Source organism: Malaclemys terrapin, chromosome 8, assembly GCF_027887155.1.
Source record: "Malaclemys terrapin pileata isolate rMalTer1 chromosome 8, rMalTer1.hap1, whole genome shotgun sequence".
Lineage (NCBI taxonomy): Eukaryota > Metazoa > Chordata > Testudines > Emydidae > Malaclemys > Malaclemys terrapin.
The window spans coordinates 103,413,616-103,436,146 of NC_071512.1; the positions used below are offsets into that span (position 1 = coordinate 103,413,616).

Here is a 22,531-nt window from a genome sequence, read left to right on the forward strand (position 1 = left end):
TTTATTCAAGTATAATCAAGTTAAAAAAGGAGGAGGTGTTGCATTATACATCAAAAATATATACACTTGTTTTGAGATCCAGAAGAAGGTGAGAGGCAGACCAGTTGAAAGTCTCTGGGTAAAAATAAAGGGGTAAAAGATAGGGGTCATGTTATGGTGGGGGTCTAATATAGACCAAATCAGGAAGAGAAGGTAGATGAGGCATTTCTAGAATAAATAACAGAAATATCCAAAACACAAGCCCTGGTTGTAATGGGGGACTTTAACTACCCAGACATCCGTTGGAAAAATAATATGGCAAAACACAAAATTTCCAATAAATTCTTGGAATGTATTGGAGACAACTTTTTGTTTCAGAATGTGGAGGAAGTAACTCGGGCAACAGCCATTTTAGACTTGATTCTGACCAACAGGGAGGAATTGGTAGCAAATCTGAAGGTGAAAGGAAATTTGGGTGAAAGTGATCACGAAATAATAGATTTTATGATTCTAAGGAAAGGAAGGAGTGAGAGGAGCAGAATAAGGAAACGGACTTCACAAAAAGCAGACATCAATGCACTCAGACTTTAACAGAACTGGTAGGTAAGGTCCCATGGGAAGAAAACGTAAGGGCTAAAGGAGTTCAGGAAAGCTGGCAGGTTCTCAAGGAGGCAATCTTAAAGGCACAACTGCAAACTATCCCAAGGCAAAGGAAAGATAGGAAGAATAGCAAGAAGCCAATACGGATCTGTCAGGAGCTCTTTAATGACCTGGAAATCAGAAAGGAATCCTACAAAAAGTGGAAACATGGACGGATTGCTAAGGAGGAGTGCAAAAGAATAGCAGAAGCATATGGAGTCAAAGTCAGAAAAGCTAACACAAAAAATGAGTTACACCTACCAAGAGACACAAATGGCAATAAGAAGGGGTTCTATAAATCGACCAGGAGGAAGAGAAAGACAAAGAAAAGTGCAGGTCTTCTAGTCTACTTAGCAGGGAAGGAGAGCTAATACCTGATGACATCAAGAAAGCTGATGTTTCTAATGCCTATTTTTCTCAGGCTTTACTAAAGATATAATGGTGTCCAGATAGTCCAGGGATCGGCAACTGTTGGCCTACGGCCTGCCTGGGTAAACACCCTGGTGGGCCAGGCCGGTTTGTTTACCTGCCGCGTCCACAGGTTTGGCTGATCGTGGCTCCCACTGGCTGCAGTTCGCAGCTCCAGGCCAATGAGAGCTGCGGGAAGTGGCGGCCAGCACATCCCTCGGCCCACATCGCTTCCCACAGCCCCCATTGGCCTGGAGCAGCAAACCGCGACCAGTGGGAGCTGTGATCGGCCAAACCGGCGGAAGCGGCAGATAAACAAACCGGCCTGGCCGGTAAGTACCCTGGCAGGCCGTGGGCCAAAAGTTGCCGATCCCTGAGATAGTCAATGCAATTAGTATTAACAACAAGAGAGAAGGAATGCAAATCACAATAGGGAAATAACAGGTTAAAGAATATTTAGATAAGTTGCATGTATTCAAGTTGTCAGGGCCTGATGAAATTCACCCTAGGGTACTTAAGGAGCTAGCTGAAGCAATCTTGGAACCATCAGCAATTATCTTTGAGAACTCGTGAAGGATGGGTGAGGTTCCAGAGGATGGGAAAAGGGCAAACATAGCACCTGTCTTTAAAAAGGGGAACAAAGAGAAAAATCAAATGCACAAGTACAAATTAGGGAATGATTGACAAGGTTGTAGTACAATTGAAAAGAGTCTGTGGGTTACAGTGGATCACAAATTGAATATGAGCCAACAATGTGATGCAGTTGCCAAAAAGGATAATATAATTCCAGGAGGTATTAACAGGAGTGTCATATGTTAGACATGTGAAGTAATTGTTCTGCTCTGGTGAGGCCTCACCTAGGGTACTGTGTCCAATTGTGCTCATCATACTTTAGGAAAGATGTGGACAAACTGGAGTCCAGAGAGCACAACAAAAATGATAAAAGGTTTAGATAACCTGACCTAGGAAGAAAGGTTAAAAAAACCTGGGCATGTTTAGTCTTGAGAAAAGAAGACTGAGAGAGGATCTGATAGTCTTCAAATATGTTAAGGGCTGATATAAAGAGGATGGGGGACAATTGTTCTCCGTGTCCACTGAAGGAAGGACGAAAAGTAGTGCAATTAATCTTCAGCAAGGAAGATTGAGGTTAGCTATTGAGGTTAGATAATGGTGGTTAAACTCTGGAATAGACTTCCAAGGGAGGTTGTGGAATCTCTGTCATTGGAGGTTTTTAAGAATAGGTTGGACAAACACCTGCCAGGGATAGTTTGGTCCAGCTTCAGCACAGGGGCTAGACTTGACCTCTCAATGTCCTTTACAGCCCTACATGTCTATGATTCTATGATTATTCTAAAGAGAATGGAGCAAATAATCAAGCAATCAATTTGCAGACACCTAAAGATAACAAGGTGATAAGTTACAATCAGCATGGATTTGTCAAGAACAAATTGTGTCAAACCAACCTAATAGTTTTCCTTGACAGGGTAACAAGCCTTGTGGATGGGGGGAAGTGGTAGATGTAGTATATTTTGATCTTAGTAAGGCTTTTGATACTGTGTTGCATGACCATCTCATAAACAAAGTAGAGAAATACAATCTAGATGGAGCTACTATAAGGTGGGTGCATAAGTGGTTGGAAAACTGTTCCTAAAGAGTAGTTATCATTGGTTCACAGTCAAGCTGGAAGGGCATATTGAGTGGGGACCAGGGATCAGTTCTGGGTCCAGTTCTGTTCAAAATATTCATCAATGATTTAGATAATGGCAAAGAGAGTACACTTATAAAGTTTATGGCTGATACCAAGCTAGGAGTGGTTGCAAGTGCTTTGGAGGATAGGATTAACATTCAAAATGATCTGGACAAACGGGAAAAATGGTCTGAAGCAAATAGGATGAAATTCAATAAGAACAAATGCAAAGTACTCCACTTAGGGAGGAACAAACAGTTGCACACATATAAAATGGGAAATGACTGCCTAGGAAGGAGTATTGCAGAACGGGACCTGGAGTCATAGTGGATCACAAGCTAAATATGAGTCAACAGTGTAACGCTGTTGCAAAAAAACAAACATTCTGGGATGTATCAGCAGGAGTGTTGTAAGCGAGACACAAGCACAAATTCTTCTACTCTACTCCGTGCTGATTAGGCCTCAACTGGAGTATTGTGTCCAGTTCTGGGCTCTACATTTCAGGAAAGATGTGGACAAACTTGAGGAATCCCAGAGAAGAGCAACAAAAATGATTAAGGGTCTAGAAAACAAGACCTATGAGGAAAGATTGAAAAAAATTGGGTTTGTTTAGTCTGGAGGAGAGAAGACTGAGAGGGGACATGATAACAGTCTTCAAGTACATAAAAGGGTGTTACAAGAAGAAGGGAGAAAAAATATTCTCCTTAACTTCTGAGGATAGGACAAGAAGCAATGGGCTTAAATTGCAGCAAGGGTGATTTAGGTTGGACATTAGGAAAAATTTCCTGTCAGGTTGGTTAAGCACTGAAATAAATTGCCCAGGGAGGTTGTGGAATTTCCATCATTGGAGATTTTTAAGAGCAGATTAGACAAACACCTGTCAGGGATGGTCTAGATAATACTTACTCCTGATTCAGCACAGGGGACTGGACTAGATGACCTCTCAAAGTCCCTTCCAGTCCTACGATTCTATGATTCTATGTTAATGAACATGTTACTAAGGGCAAATCTGATCTTTCATGGGAGTGTTGAACTGAAGAGGCAGGAGAGCTGGCAGGGATGGATTGTAGGGATATCCCTGATGGATTGATTGATGACAGGATGTCATGTATCTGCAAAGAGACTGCTAATCCCATGCATACTGCAGAACTGTTCACGGGAGTGGGGGATTTAGCAACCACAAAGGCTATTGCAAGTAGTGAGATTACTCATCTAAAGGATGACTATCCATATGAGCAGGAACTGGGCTTTTAGACTGTGGGCAGAACCCTCGTCTGCAATTTGTTCTGTACAGTACTGACCATGCTGTATGTTATATAACATACCGAACAAAACAAAAAGAAAACCCTGCATTAAAAGAATGTTAAGGTTGCAATGTCAAGCACTCAAAAGTTGGGAAATGCCAGCTTTAAGGTTGACCATGCTGACACACTCCATGGGAAATTTCAGTGTGAAGAGGTAAAGTTAGGTGATACCCATGTAATCAGTGGTGGAACTCTGCGATCAATTTTAGAGACATGGGGTAATTTATCATACACCGTTGACCACTGCACTTAGACTCTGCCTTCTCATTCATCTCTTTGACGATTTCAAATAACCCCATTTTTCAAAAAATTCCCTGCCCCCACAAAAATATTTCTTCCTTGTTCCCCCAAATGCAGATTTTCTGACCCTGATCACAACTGCTGTAGGACCATGATGATCAGGATTTAATTATAGATCAGTGCCAACTTCCCTAGACATACAAATGTCATCACATTCAATAGGAATTTGGCACCCACCTGCCCTGTGTGCATCCTTAATTTTTTTCTTGATGAACAGGATCTTGACATACCATTTTTTATTATTTTTTTAAGCCTGGGACCAATATTTTCAAAATCGGCTACTGACTTTGGGTGCCCAGTTTGAGACACGTTAAGTTTCTCAAGTTGACCACATCAACCACTTTTGAAAATGTTAACATATTCTATTTTCTGAGTGATACAATAAGGGAAGTTCATTCTCTCTGAAGCACCTGGCATTGGCCATTGTCAGAAGACAGGATACTTGGCTAGATGGACCATTGATCTGACCCAGTATGGCCGTTCTTATGTTCTAAGTGGGGGACCGGAGGGAAGAGACTTTTTAGTCATTTGTAAAGAACTACTAAAGACTGGGAGATGTTACAAGAAGTCTAGCTAATAAAAGCAGCATTAGTAAATAGATAGATAGTTAACATAAGGCCATCGATTGGTACATAAGTATGGGATCTGTTGGTTCAGTAGAGGAGTTGTTATGCACTGCAAATAGCTCTCTTTGGGCAGCTTTTAACAGGAAAGTCTTTGCCGATGTATCAATAGGGATTTTGCCCGAGAATGAACTTCAGGATTTAACTTAGCAATGTGAGACCTTGCTACAGCTGTCTGCTCTTGAATATTTACTGGGAAGTGGAGACAAATCACTGCGCCATATTTTGCGAGAGGCGATGCTCAGGTTTGTGGATTAGCAATGTGTGAATTAGCAAGGTTTGGCTGAATTTAAATGTCTGCCCCCATGCACGACACCGGGTGTCTGTTTTAAATGGGAATATCACACTCTGCCAGGTGACGTAAATTAGCCAAGCACTCTTGACTTCAGTCGAGCTATGCCGATTTACCCCAGCTGATGTTCTTGCCCCTTTGCATTTAGACCGGGCATTAGCAGAGATTTAAAACTGCACTGAAGTTTTTTTTAATTATGACCCTACCACAGTTTCTGAATGATTTCCTGGAATTCATTGTACATTCAGTAGGGCGTGTAAATCAAAAAGCACAGCACATGGCGGAGGGGGCTGAGCGGGAGGAGTTCCTGGATGCCGTCGTAAAACTTTAAAAGGCTTGAATGTCAAATTGAAACCCTTGGGGCCCTAAAACTTGAGTCTCAGGGCACTTCTACCTGCTGTTTCATCACATAAGCCTTTCACTGTTCATGCGCTGCAAACCCAAGATGATTATGACTTTCATTTCCCTGCAGTGTATTTAATTTCCCTTTACTGTTGTCATCATACCCATGTCTGAACCACCTTTCATCTCCTCCTACCACTCATCATCCTTTCAGTTGCAGCCAGTGATGCATAGTCTTTTTAAATAGAGTGTTCCTTGTAGGCTCTTATATCAAAATCTGTTTAACCTCTTGTGCTTTCAAGCTTAAGAAGAAATCAGTGTGCATTAGCAGCTCAATGTGTAACTGCACTCAACAGAAGAGTCGGGGAATCTACACAGGGATACTGGAGTGTACCGGGGTAAATGCCATCAGGGATAGCTGGCTGGCTTGCTCTCTCACTTCAGTGGATTAAATGTTTGCACGCTGACTCTGACCCATTCCAACAGAAAATATCCCTGCTGGGCCAGATGCAGAAGGCAGTGGATGCTTGCTGTGTGTTGACCTGTAGAGATTCTTGGAGGAGGACAAGCCAATGCAAATGCGTCCGGCACACCACCCACCACGCCCTAGGCTTGGTCCAATTGCTCGTTCTCCACTCTGACTGGGGGGACTATTCCAGATAAGGCCATGGGCATGAAAGATGGCTGCAGTCTGACTGTATGGCAGGGATTGCTTCAAAGCATGATATAAACATACCTGGTAGAGTGAGGAAGACTTTGATCCCCTCTCCCGCCACACCAAAAGCAGTTCTCCAGGGGCCCTTCCTCCCTGATCACCATGGTTTTGTTTAGGGAGGAGAGTGCCTCATCCTCAGTGCTAGGGGAGTCTTCCTCCTTCCCCTCTTCTCCCCACTAGTCTATCTATTTATGTGGCTAATATAATATGGGGACAGACCTCATCCACTGTGGCTTATGCTATGATGCAATATAGCAGAATGATCCCATGGGGACACAGATGCTTCAGAGATGGTTTACCTGGTTGCAAGGCACCACTGGGGCTCACTCCTGGGTTGGTGAAAGCTGCAAAATAGTTGAACTCACTTCCTATCAACAGTCCCGGTTTCTGCTAGGAGTAGCTTTGGGTCATTGCTCTCAGGTTATATGAAGTAGAATGTCCTTGTCCCATTGCAGGATGGAGGCACTGTGCTTGCGTTAGGAGAGCAGTATGAAACTGTTAGTTTTCACTTGGCCACCTGCAAACATTTTCAGGGAAAATATATGAGGTGAAAACAAGACAAGCCCACCCCCAAATTAGCTTTTTGCTTAGTCAGGAAATGGGCCTGTTTTGGGGCATTTTCAGGGACAGCTTGAATTTCTTCACATGGAGGAGCTTCCTTCAGTGCCTCTTACTGGACCAGTCCTGGTACAAACCACTTGGCAGCCCACAGCAAGCTCTGGCAGGGGAAGTTTGTACAATCGGAAGAGGGGGTTCTGAATTCAGCCATAATATCAAAGCTGGGAACTCCCTTATAAATTCAGAAATCCATGCCACCTGAAAACAATCAAAGAGAGAACCCTTTTTGACTGTTCTCCTTCTTTTTCTAAAATGTTCTGCAAATAACCTACTTAGCAAAACACATTTTAAGGAGAAGTTAGTTAACGTCAGTTTCCAGACTGGATCCTATCATTTGACAACAAACATGCAAGAGAGATGGAAAATATATGATAAACTAATCTCCCTAAACCACGTATTTCCTAACACCAATGAGGCTCCTATCATATTAGGATTTCTTGTACATTTCCAGCCCACTCACTTATTCTACCTGCCAAGTTTTATAATATTCTAAAAACAAATAATTGAGTACGTTTTCGTTATGAGGTTCAGAAAGCCATCAGTATGTATTGGCTCGCAGTGTTTTGAAGCATTTTGTTAATGAGGGAGGGTTAGAGAAAATAATTCCACCTCTCTTAATGTTTTCTCATATTTGGACCCAAACCCAAAGCCATTTTTGACAATTCGGAAATATTTGATTAATTTTTGTTTTCACCAATGAGTTTTTACATCCCCCTCATCTCTGACTTCTGCTTCTGGGTTTGGACATGTATTAGAGCAGCAGGGCTGAAATATCATGGAATGGGCTAATCCCTGGTATCTGTGGTCCAATCAGAAGCTGGGAGCACTGGAAATCTTGTGAGAGAATCTGTCTCAAAAAAATTAGTTGTTGGGTCTTGGGTTTTCAAACCCCAAGAGGGGTGGTTTCAATCTGGGTTCCATTATATTCAAACCACCACTGTTTGTGGGAAAGAGATGTTCTGCTCAAAATGTCCTGCTTTATCCTACCTTTAATTCTTATCCAACCCAAATCTAAACTCTGAACCCTTCAAGATGTCTCTATCACTGACATTAAACGGTACATAAAATGTAGCAGTGCATTGCAGTGGGTTTAGTAGACAAACTAGCACATTGAAGATTTTCATCATATGTTGTAGGATTTCCAGGTTCTCTTTCATTTGACCAGTATGGTTTTCCTTTTTAGCCACAGAAATCCCACACACATATTGGCCAACTTCTATTCCCATTTATGCTGCGAGGGGAGTCTGGCCTATCTGTTCCACATATTGTTCTACTAATAGCAAAGCGAGTGATTCCTCTTGACTGAGCTCAGTATACCTTCTCAGTCCTTAGAAACCCCACTGAGCTGCAGATTACGGCACGTCTACATTACACTCTCGATCGACAGGCAGCGATCGATGCAGCGGGGGTCGATATATCGTGTCTAGTCTAGACGCGATAAGTTGACTGCCGAGTGCTCTCCTGTCAACTCCGGTACTCCATCAGGGCAAGAGGCGCAGGTGGAGTCGACGGGAGAGCGTCAGCCTTCGACTTACCGCAGTGAAGACACTGCAGTAAGTTGATCTAAGTACGTCGACTTCAGCTACGTTATTCACATAGCTGAAGTTGCATAACTTAGATTGGACTCCCCCACCCTCCTCCAGGTAAACCAGGCCTTAATAATGGACTGGTGAGCCCAAGGTGATGGTGTTGGTTATATACTGGATGTGAACCACATTGAGCATCTAAAGAAAATCCCATATAACTTCACTTCCAATTTGCACACATAAACAAGTTAATAGCAAGCAGGAATCTTTTATAAGTCACTTTACTTTAATTGAAATATCATTTAATTGGCAATTATCTTAATTGATACACAGGGCATAAATATTGTGCTCTGGAAAGCTTCCAGGCCTCCTTTATTAGAGTATTAAGCCACAACATATGCAGATTACATTGAAATACCACTATAGCATTTGTTGCAAGAAATCTCTCTCTCTCTTTCTCTCTCACTCTCTCTCTCTCTCTTTCTTTCTAATATTGGAGACAGATGTAAAATATAAGACTATATTATATATATTAGCAGAAAAATGATCATAAAGACATATTGAATATAATTGTCAACATAGTCTCTTAAATAATTTCAAATGATCCCTTCTAAGGGGTTTCTACAAGTTTTAACACTCTACTTTTGTGGAAATCGGCTTTCAAGTCAGTCAGGGTTGAGATTAGATCCAAAGATTTAAAATCCCCATAGATCAAAAGCAGATGCTCTTAGAAGACATTTCAGCCTAGACAGGCCGTCTGGGGACATTGTTACAGCGGGAAAAGACAATTTATCATTAAAACATGAAAGCCTCAGTTCAATAATAACCAGATGTATATGAAAAAAGGATGGGTGTCAGGGTCTTGATTCATTTGTCTCCCCTTAGAAATCATCTTTATCCAGTACTTAGGACCCGAGTGCGGATTCTTTGATGCCAAGACATAATATAAGGAAAACTGAAACATTTCACATTGTAAATCCTCAGCAATTGTCAAAGAAATTTTAATCATATAAAAATCCGGGGTGCCCTAGGTAAAGATAAGCAGCAATCAACTTGAGGAGCAGTCTGTGGGTTAAAATAAAGAGAGAGACGGTCTGGCAAGTGTATTCCAATGTTTTCTCCTTTTTCCATCAACTGTTCTTTCACATTCACAAAATTAAATTCAGCAATAATTCATTGCCTTGACATATAGGACCTTTCTTCTAAATACTCTAGTCGCCCCGAGCAAAAAACAAAAACAAACACAAAAAACAACCTCCGAGAGCACAACTGCCAAAACAAACAAACAAACAAACAAAAAAAAGCATTAACTAATCCAGCCTCCATGTAAAATAGGTATTATTGTACCCATTCATCTATAGGGAAACTGAGGCACTGAGGGAACTTGTCCACTGTCAGTGTGAGAGTCAGGTAGCAAAACCCAGGAATCCCAATTTCCCAATCCCCTGCTCTAACCACTAGAGAGCATTCACTCCACAGTAAAGTATACAGTACTGTCACATAGGAAATCCAGCTGCAGTTCCCTGTGAGTGGCAAGTAGATTGTCCTCTTCATTCTGCATTTTAGTTTTGGCTTACATGCCTTGCTATGGGATAGCAGGTGTAATTAATGACAATATTTGTTATTAAATGTTTGAAATGCATTAGAGCAACCCTAATTCTGTGGTCTTAAACTGCAGCTTAATCGTGTCTTGGGAAGGAGTGCATCTAAGCAGTTCGAGCAGGCAACTCTTACTTTCTAGTCTTGGCTCTGCTACTGAATAGGTCTCAGATCAATCTAGGTGAGTCTCCACTAACCCATCTGTAAAATGAATTAAAAAATTGCCTATCTCACAGGAGCACTATAATATTTTGTGGATGAAAAGTGCAACATACATATTCTTATCATTGCCTCAAGAACTCTGATTTCTTATTGTGCCGGACAGAACTGGTCTGGACTTTTCCAACTAAACATTTTTTACTTGAGAAAATACTGATCAACTGAAACACAAACTGTTTGTGGGAAAGGATCTGCTTGGATGCATCGCCTGGTTTGAAGAAAAAAAAAAGGACAACAATGGTTACAAATTGTCAAAATGGAACATTTTGACATTTTCAAAATGAAAAGGTTTGTTTTCTGGTTCAAAACACCCTTTTCAGTTTGAAATTTTAGTTTATTTCTACTAACAGCAACAACAAAGGTTAGAAAAAAAGTCAAAATCAAAGTGAAATATTTTCAAAATTATCAAAACACAACGTTCTGATTAACCAGGTCTGATTTTTTTATTTATTTATTTTTAAATTATTGGTTCATGACAATTTGGGAGATTTCAAATGTTTGTTCCAGTTTGGGACAGGAAAAAACTAAAAATCTCAAACACTTGAAGGATGGGAAAACCACTTTCTTTCCAGCTGTAGTGCTGGAGCAAAGGGCTAAGCATTGTGCCAAATTGTTTTTGCAATACAGATGCGCGATCAAGAACCTACAAGGTATGTTTGCGGGGCAGGTGCTGGACTGACTGTTCGAAGTCTGCTGGCAGGGCTGTCTCTTGTAAATTTTAATATTCAAGGAGGAACCTTGTATCCACTTCCCATCCTAGGGCACTCACGTACCCTTCCCTCACCACTCCCAACCAACCAACCAACCAATCTGCTCGCAAAGAGTCCAGGCAACCTTTATTTTTTCCAAGGGCTTGAGGGTGATTGCTTGGTTTCTATTCTCATCCCCATTTGGTGACTGGAGATTCCTGCCCCAGGGTTATCAGAATGTGCTATTGGCTAATCTTGTCAGCAACTCAGCTGCCTCTGGGCATGGTTGCCTAGCAAGCCAATGTCCTGGGCTGGGCCCAATAGACCCGCACTTAGTGACTGTCCTCCCTGATTGGTCCGAAGAGCCAACAGATCACCATTCAAGCCCTGGAGCCACAGCAGCACAGTGGCTGCACAATGCATTCCACACATGCAGCTGCCCCAGACCTGCATCTTGTCCAGGCCTTGCTCCACCTCCTTGCCTGCTTTACTCCAACACTGGTCCCAAGGAGATGGTGTCTGCTGTGCATGTGTGGCTGGTGGCTCCGGGGCTGCTGCGCCCTCCTCAGACAAGATATTCCTGTTCTAGCTAATGCTAGGAGATGCTATTTCTCAGGACTGAGTGGCTCATGGAATAAAGTGGGTTTTGGAGTAGCCTTGTGTGCAGTCCCTATTGTACAGGAAAAGCTGTTTCGGTGAACTACTTCCTGAAATGTGGGTCCTTCAGAGAAGCCATTAGAGGATCTGAGTAGAAGAGAATGGAACGATTGGAAAACATGAGCCCACTTCTCTCAGCCATGAAGCCTTGATTAGAAAGGCAGTTTTGCTGGTAACAGATGGTACTTGTACTCTTCTCTCTCAAAAAACGTATGTATTAATTGAAGCACTAACAGAGTATACAAAGGCGGATCACACACTGGTGTGTTTCTACCAGCAGTATACAGATCTTCTTGGGAAAATGAATTCCAAAGAGGAGGATGCAGTATGGCAGGTGATCATAGGTGCAAGAGTTGTGCTGACTCCAAAGCAGCAAGAATTCCTGAAATTAGAATCCAGTTGGATGACTTCTTTACGTCTTTCAGAGATGGCAGCGGAAGCTGCATATCGATCCGGTGCACATCAAGCTTCAGTGACCGCTTGCAATCACATCCAGCCGGTGAAAACACAGGTACAAGAGGCAGGACAGCTATCACGGAAAGCAGAGACCACGTTAGTGGAACCTCAGACAGAAGAACTCACTAACTGCCTGCCTCTGAACTCCTGATTCCAAACTCCGAGCTCCAACCACTGGCTTGTCTCCTGACCACACCTCTGGCTCCACCCTTCAATTTTTGCTTTGACCACTAGGTCAGACTCCTGCTCCGATCCCTAGGTTGCACTGCTAACACCTTGGTGTGTGTGACAAATCTTGTCTTGTGGCTTTGGGGTGGGTGAGTCACCAGCCCATGGGAGCAGAAAGGAGTGATACACTCCCTTCCTTTCCACACTCATCAGCTCAGTCTTTGGCTGTACTGTGCCAACACCATATAGCATCCCATAATCCCTAGCATGCCATACTGACTGTCTAGGTAGATACTTACTTATCCATGGCCAATGTAACTATAATACCCTAGCACGTGTTTAGGGAATTTCCAATGGTTCACGAGGAGCTTCACTAGAGATTATGAGAAAAATACCCAGTAGGTCTAGAGTTTAGGGAGTGTGTTTCCCTGGCTTGCTGCCCAACATGCATTCTGCCCCCATGAAGGCCTTAAATGGATTGAGGGTGCTGGTAATGATGGGCCATAGGACCCAAAAATGTACAGCGCAAGGTGTCCCATGGGGTAAAGGGGAAAGAGCCATCGGGATCGAGGAGGAAGGCCTGTATCTCCAGTAGCCAGAGCTAAGTGGCAGGGTGAGAGGAGGTAGCTGAGTGAGATAAAGGGAGGATGGGCTGTCTGACTAGAAACTGCCCAGCTATGCTGAACATTGTAGATCTGAACCAATGTTTGGGATCAGAGTAGAAACCAGAGCTCACCCTGTGTCGGACGGTTGCAAGGTTTGCTCTGTTTCAATTTCTTGTAAAGCCCTCTTGGTCCACACTCAGCCAAAAAAAGCTTCAGCTACAACATTGAGAGAAGATGTCTGGTGGTTAGAAAAATTATCCAGTGAAAATAGATCCTGCCATTGCCAAGGCTGCGGTAAGACTCCTTGAAGCTTGTCAGCTTAGGAAGAATCTAGACTTGCCTGTTAACTAGAAATTGTGGAAGCTTCCAACAAGACAGTGCTGTCCATTATGCCAGTGGGTGGGGGCGGGGTGGGAAGGGCTGGGGAGAAGCATATTCTAGGCTAACAAGAACTATTATGTTAGGAAACTGACAGCTTTCCAGAGAATGGTTTCAGCTGAATGAAGAATTTCCATCCTGGAAAAATGCAGTGATTTATATTTTTGCTTTCCCGTCTGGGTTCCTAGTGCTACATGTTTTGTGAGACGCTATCAGTCAAAATACTGAATGAATTGTAATAACATAGGTGCAAATGATTTGGGGAAGCATGGGAGGGACATCTCTCTCTCAATATTTTACTATCCCGTTGCTGTCCCTCCTCTATGCAGTTGCGGAATGGAAATGTTCTCTCTCCTGGTTCACCATACCTGGATTTTTGTAAATGGTTGCCCCTGCGATAGCTTTGCAAAATGCTACATGCAAGTATTGATGGGTAGACATACGTTTTATTGTCCTGGAGCTTCGCTGTTGGAGGAGGAGATGAAGTTCTGTGGCAAGTTCTGTGCCTCCACCAGAAATATTTATAAACAGAGCTGGACTTGAACAGTAAAATCTGGATGCAGGTCTAGAACCCCACTACCACCACAAAGCAGTGGTGCCAATGGAGATATTTCTTGGGCAAGGGGGAGAGAGGAGGGAGGAAAATTCTGCTCCTTGCCCCCTCCCCCACTGGCAGGGACCACATTCCGGTCCCTGCTCCCCCCTCCTCCTGCAGGGACTCCAAGTCTCCCTTCCTTCATACCCACATGGTGTATGATCTGGTGCCCCCAGGAGTGCAGTTCTCAACGGAGTCTCCTGCACACTGGCGTACAGGAATAGACTCCCTCCGTTTCAGCTGGTAACACTATTTGGCCCAGTTGCTCCTCCATCTAAACAGAAGAGTGGTTCGGCCAAATTTCAGTGGCATTGCAGCCCCGTGACAAAATCTCTGACTGAAATTTGGCCTGGCCACCCACCTATCTGTATAGAGAGGCAACTGGGTCAAATGTCAGTGGGGTTGTGACTAGCTGGAGCGATGTGCGGCACTGTTCTGGCAGCAGCCATCTGGTTTGGTATGGGACCACTGCTTAAAAAAGGTCTGGCCATGGGCCCCTCGGCTCCGCAGCCTATGGAATTTTTGTAAGTGCACAAACTTTGGACCCCCACCCTCAAGCCCCCTCTTTTTAACTCAGGCACAATGAGCCTGAGTTTTAGAAAGCAGAGCTATACTTGCACACACATTTCAATGCACATTCATGGTCATTTAGTTTTGTGTGCGTGATTGCTATAATGGTGAATGAAAATGGCTAGTCAAATGCCTAGCTAGCTATTAGCATGCATGAATATCCAATTTGCACACACATTGTAGGCAAATAAATGCGTCAATGTTAGTGCACAAGTGTGTGTACAAAAATTCACATGGATATTGGGCCTCTATTTTTAACAATCAGCACATAAAGCGCATAAAATAAGCATATTTTTACAGGCTGTTCAACCAAAGGTTTCAATTTGGCAAACAAAAACACACAATATACTGGAAACATGAGACTTCATACATATCCGGAATATAAAATACTCTAGAGTCTTATGAGTCCGTGCTTAAATTTAGGTTTTTATTTAATTTTAGACACCCTCTAGCCTTGATTCATCCTTCTGCGGAAGGTGCGTTTAATATTCAGACTTCCACCGACAAGTATGTTCCAGACAAGTTTTACTCAGTGAAACAGATCTATCAAAACACCTGGTGGAAACACATTTAGTAACCAAGAATTTTCCTCCTTTCAATGTAAACGAATAGTGCAATCTGATCCCAAATGTCTCATTTCTGACATGCATTACTTAGTTTTGGTGTGTGGTCACCAGAGTTTGCTGTTTCAAAACACAAATTTGCAAGTTCAGAACTTTTGTATCTTTGTGATAGTATATTGGGTTTAGATGCACATTTACCTCCCTTTCATGAAAGATTCCCAGCATGCTTTAATATATGTATTAATACATTAATACGTTAATATATGAGATTAATGTAAATCTCACAGCACTCCTTGGAGATAGGTAAGTATTTTCATGCCTGTTTTATACCAGGTACACTAAGGGGATGATTACACTACTGCCATAACACAACGGCACATGTAGACTTTTCCTACATCTGTGAAATGGAATTTTCCATGATGTAGGTAATCCACCTACATGAGAGGCAGTAGCTAGGTTGATGGGATAATTCTTTTGTGGACTTAGCTGCATCTACACTGGGGGCTAGGTTGACCTAACTATGGAGTCAGGGCACAACATTTTTCACAACTCTGAGCAACATTGCTAGGTAGATCTAATATTTAAGTGTAGACCAGCCCTAACGCTCATCGAAGTCCCAACCAATATTTTCCAAAGTGTTCTCTAATTTAAGTGTATCTCAATTTTTGATTCCTCAGCTTGATACTTCGGGACGATTTTCAGCAGTGCTCGACACCAACAGCTTCCTCTAACTTCAGCGAGCGTTTTAAATCTAAAATGTCTCAAGTTGGGCCTCAAAATGTATGGATGCTTTTGAAAATGTGCATGTATAGCAAGCCCAAAGCCTGGAGTCAGAATGAGTATACAGGAATGAGAAGGATAGTCTTGTATTTAGGGCCTTAGTCTAGAACTCACGAGCTATGGGTTCAGTTCATGGCTTTGTCACAGACTTCCTGTGTGACCTTGGCCACGTCACTTAATTCCTCTTTATCTGAAATCCCACCTGTAAATTGAGGGTAATAATACTTCCTTTCTTTCTCTTGTATATTTAGACTGTAAGCTCATCAGCACTGGGACCATTTCTTACAAAACTGAGCACAATGGGGCCTTGATCTTTGTCAGGGTATTTAGGCATTACTACAATACGAATTAATAATAACAACAACCCTAGAAAATGCTCATTCTGTTTCTCCTGCTGCTCCATTTCCTTCCCTACAAGTCCTTTTAAAAGTCACTGGGACTATCCCTGTATTCATTGTATTCATTCTAGATGAGGCACTTATTTTTCAGAATCTTCCTTTTCCCACTTGCTTGACTATAAAGGCCTGGGTGATTGCAGTGGTGACATAAAATAAATGTGGTTTGCTGATAAATGTGCATAATGGTTCAAGACTACTCCAGTGAATAAACATGATTTCCCAAAGCCAACTGATGCATGAGAGTGGCCTTTGATTAAACAGGCTAAGTGCTGTATGCTACTGGTGCATGAAGCTGTTATTTATCAGCCAAAAACTTGTGCTGGGAATGAACATAATCCATTGAGCCTTAACTGGAGACCACTTGAGCTTTCCTCTCATCAGACCACTTTGTGGAAAGAAGTGTAATGGAAGCTAGAGTAAAGCCAGACAGAGCAGGGGATTGTTCGTTGGGGAGACCTGGGAAAAAATTCATCTGAAACATTTTTCTGTAGAAAGTGGAGATTTGGCAACACCAAAATGTTTCGCAAATTTGGGTCAATTTCATGAATTGTTCATTTTCGGGAAAAAGCTAAACCAAATCAAACAAAAAAAATGTTTTATTTCAAAATTTTCAAAATGAAACATTTCAGTATTTTGGTTTGAAATGGCGTTTCATTCCAAAATTGTCTTTAATTTGACTTTAGTCAAATTGAAAACATTTAAAAATTATCAACATTCAAATGAAATATTTCAGTTTTGTGAAAGCAAAATGGTTTTTTTTTAACCTGAAATGAATTTTTTTGACTTTTTTCAAAATGGCCAGTGACCTGGAACATCTGTTATTTGCCCAACTGTAGTCCTGGCTTCTGCTCCCAGCTGTCAGGGTGAGGAAGAAGTTTGCTCTTTTCCCAATAGTCTCAAAACCACTGTGAGTAAGTTCCTTCTCACCCACTTTGTACATCCAGCTGAACACCAAGAACACAAACCAAAAGAATTTCCTGTCTTTTACATCACTTTATTTCTGTGTTCACGCAGACACGCATACGCAAGAGAAATAACTAAATTATCTAAAGTTCAACCAAAGCTAACTGGTCAAACCCAACCAGTTTTAAAGGGGAAGAGGAGCAAAGGCAGATATTTTTGGCAAGAGAGGTGTATATGGGAGTGTGGAATTTGTATCCAGGCATAGATGCAGTTGTGGGGATTTCTAGCCATCTGAATAATTAGCTATGCAGATCACAAGCTATGCCATGACAGCAGTCTGGTTGCCCCAGGACCACAGCATAGCCTTAGAATCATAGAAACATAAGACTGGAAGGGACCTCGATACGTCATCTAGTCCAGTCCCCTGTGCTGAAGTAGGACTAAGTATTATCTAGACCGGTGGTCCCCAACCTTTTCTGTGGGGCGGGCGCCCGGATGACTAGCCGCCGTTGACTGTGTCCGCCGGACAAACAACCGCCGAAATGCCGCTGTGAAGCAGCAACATCAAGAGGCGTTGCCGCCAAAATTCATGAAGCGGCAACATCAAGAGGCGTCGCCGCCGAAATGCCGCCGTGAAACAGCGTCATCAAGAGGCGTTGCCGCCGAAATTCGGCGGCATTTCAGCAGTAGCACTTCTTGATGTTGCCGCTTCTTGGCAGCATTTCGGCGGCTGCTTTTCCGGCGGCCAGTAGGCGGGCACACATGGATGCCACGTTGGGGACCCCTGATGTAGACCATCCCTGACAGGTGTTTCTCTACTTTGTTCTTAAAAACCTCCAATGATGGAGATGCCACAGCCTCTTTAGGTAATTTGTTCCAGTGCTTAACCACCTTATAGTTTGGAAGCTTTTCCTAATGTTTAACCTAAATCTTCCCTGCTGCAATTTAAGCCCATTACATCTTGTCCTGTCCACAGTGGATAAGGAGAACAATTTATCACCCTCTTTTTTATAACAACCTTTTGCATACTTGGGACATGATAACAGTCTTCATCTCAGTTTTCTCTTCTCCAGACTAAACAAACCAAATGTTTTCAATCTTTCCTCGTCAGTCATGTTTTCTAGACCTTTAATTATTTTTGTTGATCTTCTCTGAACTTTCTCCAATTTGTCCACATCTTTCCCAAACTGTAGTGCCCAGAACTGGACACAGTAGTCCAGCTGAGGCCTTAGTTGTGCTGAGTAGAGTGGAAGAATTACTTCTCGTGTCTTGCTTACAACACTCCTGCTAATACATCCCATAATGAGGTTTGGGTTTTTGCAACGGTATTACGGTATTGACTCATATTTAGTTTGTGATTCACTATAATACCCAGATCCTTTTCTGCAGTAGGCATCCATCTGCATTCCTGATAGGGCAGTGGGTCTAGGAATGATACAAAACATGGTGGGAATGGATGGGTGAATGAATGCCTATCACAACTCATGAAGAACTTTCCAGACTGGACAGCTGATGCGCCATTGCAGTATCACCCTCATACCACCAAGGGGATACTCTGCTGTCCTGGAAAGGGAAAGGAAAGAAAGACCTTTCATCCATCCATTCTGTTGTGCAATTTTAGCGCGCTGGGCTGTGATTATGGGAGAAAGGAGGTTTGATTGTTAGGGCACAACAGACCTTTTGGTTTTGACCACTCTGTTACTATGGAACAGCTGAGTGTTGTCAGAAAGAGGCTGAGCGGTTAATCTGGTTGAGGGAAGGGAGGGCAGGTTGGATGAGGTCAGGAAAGCTCTTTGTGACAGGGAGATTAGCTGAGGTGGGTTGCAAGGGATTGTATGTAGCTGGAATGGGGCCAGGGTTGAGGATATCCTGGCATGTCAATGAGTTTTCCTATGCCATGTGATGAGAGGCCCAGTGAGTGAGGACAGGGAATGGGGTCAGGGGGTCTGTCCACTGTGCGGAAATGTACATCCTGTTACAGCTACACCTGCGTGGCCTTAGGTGTTCTTGTTTCAGTGCATAAAAACGCTCTGCTATCTCTTCTAAGCCACACAGGCCAGTTTGGATCAGACCTTGCATGAGGGCTATAACAGTGCAAGATGTGTCGGTTGGCCTTAGGGACAAGTTCTGTTCTAACATACATGGGCATGGTCCTGTATACCATGACTGCACTAATACAGCAGGAAGGATGACCCATTAGGTGAAGTCCTTGACTGGGACTCGAGCTCCAGGTTCCATTCCCAGATCTGCCACAGACTCCCAGTGGGCAAATCATTCACTGGGTGTCTGTTTTGTAAAATGGAGCTAACAGAAATGCTTCCTTTCTCCCACTCTCTGCATTTAAATTGTACGTTCTTCAGGACAGGCAGTGTCTATATCTAGGGGTTTCTACAGTGTCTATAGAGTGATGGTGTCCCACTGGGTGGGGATCTATGACACTGTTTTCAGAGTAGCAGCCGTATTAGTCTGTTTTTTTTCTCTTACTTAATTGGCCTCTCAGAGTTGGTAAGACAACTCCCACCTGTTCATGCTCTCTGTATGTGTGTGTATATATATCTCCTCAATAGATGTTCCATTCTATGCATCCGAAGAAATGGGATGTAGCCTACGAAAGCTTATGCTCAAATAAATTTGTTAGTCTCTAAGGGGCCACAAGTACTCCTATGGCACTTCTGTAATACAAATCACTAACACCACCGCCACACGCCAGACCTTTGCAAGAGATAAATAGTAAAACAGTTGCATCTAAACTCCATAATGCCACCGAACAAGCCATGCAAAGGGTTTCTATTCCCTCAGATATGTCTGGCTTATCGGGGAGTATAAAATTATAAAATTATATGAGCTTCTTTTGAAATATCCATGACATTTTTTTCCAGTATAGTTTACAGTCACTGTCGCTAACATTAACAAAACATTCATGTTAGCGGCATTTCCCTGCTGAGCCCCAAAGGAAACATTATTGGAAGGGCAAGAGATTGCTGCTTTATTTTATGTTGCCAATTAGCATGTTTGCATAACTTAATGCACACCATGTCAGGCACAAATTCCAGAACGGATCAGTCTTTGAATCTGTGTTTGACTTCATGGACAAGCAGTCGTGGTTCCATGAGGCAGCAACAGCTTATACTGAAATGGCCTTCAGGGTTGGGGCTATCCATCAATGTCTTTGGGCCTGTTTTCTGTAGGGGAACCACGGTAAATGAAAATATAGAAAACTGCCTACTGAAAAGCTGACTGATCGCTGTTTGGAATGGAAGGTGGGCGATACCTCCTGTTAGGAAAAATAACTCCACCCCACGAGGAATGGCATCAAATACTTCAATATGTACATATCTCAAAAGACCATCCCTTACTGGGATCCAAACCCAGCCCCACTGCTGTGGGAATCCTTTTTGTGCAACTCCAACTTAAGTCTTTGCACTGTGTTGTCTCAGCTGCAGTGTATAAACTTCTGGTGAGGAGGAAACCACCCGTGAGTGCGCTATTTCCTGCCCCGTGCACGGCAGTTTTTTCTTTTAAGAAAACAAGCTGGGTTCTTCCAAAACTTATTTTCTGTGCTCAAAATAATTTCTCTGCCAAGTTTACCTGATCCAACTCTCAGTAAGGTCAGTGCAAGAACTCCCATTGATTTCAAGAGGGGTTGAGCGCTAAGGAATATTTTCTTGAGAATAAAGGACAAGACATTGATAAAAGTTGCCTTCGGGGGGCAATTCTGGCGGCCATTTCAGTGATAATTTCACTCTGTATTTAGTGGCCTGGCTAAAAGCTAATTACATGCAGATGTGTGAATTATTACTGAATATTTGACTCTGATTATTTCTCCTTTGCATGATGGTTGCATCTTGCAGCTCCAGTCATGGAGGATGTCCCCATTGTGCTAGGCGCTGTACAAACACAGAACAAAAAGACAGACACTCCTCAAAAAAGCTTGCAATTTTGCTGTACTCCGCTTCTGCCTCTCGCCGTGGTGGGGTACAGGAGTCGACGGCAGAGCGATCGGGGATCGATTTATCGTGTAGACGTACCCGGCGGCTTCTTCACCAGGCCATCATTTTTTTCCTTCATTATTCAAATCTAGTTCAGGTCACCATCATGACATGGTAAATCCTAAAGCATAGGTGCTGGAATTAGGGGTGCTGCCACACCCCCTGTCTTGAAGTGGATTCCATTAAATACAAGATTTACAGTTTGGTTCAATGGCTCCCAGCACCCCCACTATAGAAATTGTTCCAGTACCGCTGTCTAAAGAGAATTATTTGTGCCTTGACACCTAATTGCAGAACGTTTTGAAGATTACTGGTAGGCGATTGTTCTTCAAAGCTTGTCTTGTCCATAAATGGTAGTTAGACTTAAGTTTAACAAAATCCTCAAATATCTGAGGATGTGCCTGTAAAAAGGAAATACTTCATTTGTAAATTTACTCCATAGAACTGTGGGTGGGTTTTATTTTATTTTATTTGTATTTGATCATATTTTACGTGTGTATGTGTAGGAAATATGTAACTAATATAAATTATCTATAAATAGGCTCTATCCAAATTCCAATTTTTAATAAATACCATTTCTGGTACAAGAAAGTGTTTTATTTGGACCAACTCCTTTCTGCTGTATTGCAAATTATGAAGTGGCTTTCAGTGTCTGCTTTCTAAATGGCTGTATGTGATGAAATATCCATGCTTATACTGCCTAGTGAAAGTACAGATTTAAATATTTTCTTGATCTGGTTGTATTATTCATTACAAAATTATTTAATACCTTTAGACTTTTTTTCCTATTCACAAATGCACAAGAATATTTGCTGTTTGTAACCGTTCCCAGACCAACTTATATGAACTCATTCTAGCCTATGGTTTCTTCATAAACTCTTATTGATGACTTTTCCCTGTATATTGATTTGTGATTGGTGGTCTAAATCACATGATGTTGACTTTGCTCCCCAACTGGGTGACTTTGGGAACAAATAGGTGTTGGGAAGAAAAACAGCCATTCTGAAACATTGCTGAGAACAAAAGTCCTTTCACATGAATGTTCACCAGTAGTGAACAAAATGGGGTGGGAATACATTTGTGTTTGTAATAATTGACCAGCTCTACTCTTTTGCATATTATTTTTCACACAGTGGATCCAATCCTCAGTTGGTGTAAATCATCATCACTCTGAAGTCAATGGAGCTTCACATGTGTAAACCACACCTGTATCTTGTCCACTGTATATTTCCCCATTGCACAAAAGCAAAAACATTTGGGCAGTTCATTTAAGTGTTACAATTGCACTTCTTTGGTAGCAGACGTCACTCAGCCTCTTGCCTGCACCCTTCAAATATGTGCTAAAAAGGCCTGATCCAATGTCCATCAGAGTCCATGGAAGTCTTTTTATTGTCTTAAATGGCTGCTGGATCATACTCTAATTGCCTCTGTAGGCACTTAGTGATGTCTTATTGATTTATGGGAGAACTGAGTTCTGGTCATGAAATCAGTGAGGACCGGGGCTGTGAAATCTATTTCGCTCAAAGAGA

At 42.5% G+C, this 22,531-nt stretch overlaps 2 protein-coding genes across 4 annotated transcripts in view; both read left to right on the top strand.

Moving 5' to 3' along the window:
- TRABD2B (TraB domain containing 2B) overlaps positions 1-22,531 on the top strand; it is a 399,542-nt gene that overhangs the window by 85,510 nt on the left and 291,501 nt on the right. The window lies entirely within an intron of this gene.
- On the top strand, positions 11,469-12,204 carry LOC128841863 (diablo IAP-binding mitochondrial protein-like). Its single transcript, XM_054037356.1, has 2 exons — positions 11,469-11,620; positions 11,712-12,204. Exons 1-2 carry the CDS (start codon positions 11,469-11,471, stop codon positions 12,202-12,204), a joined length of 645 nt encoding a protein of 214 aa, XP_053893331.1.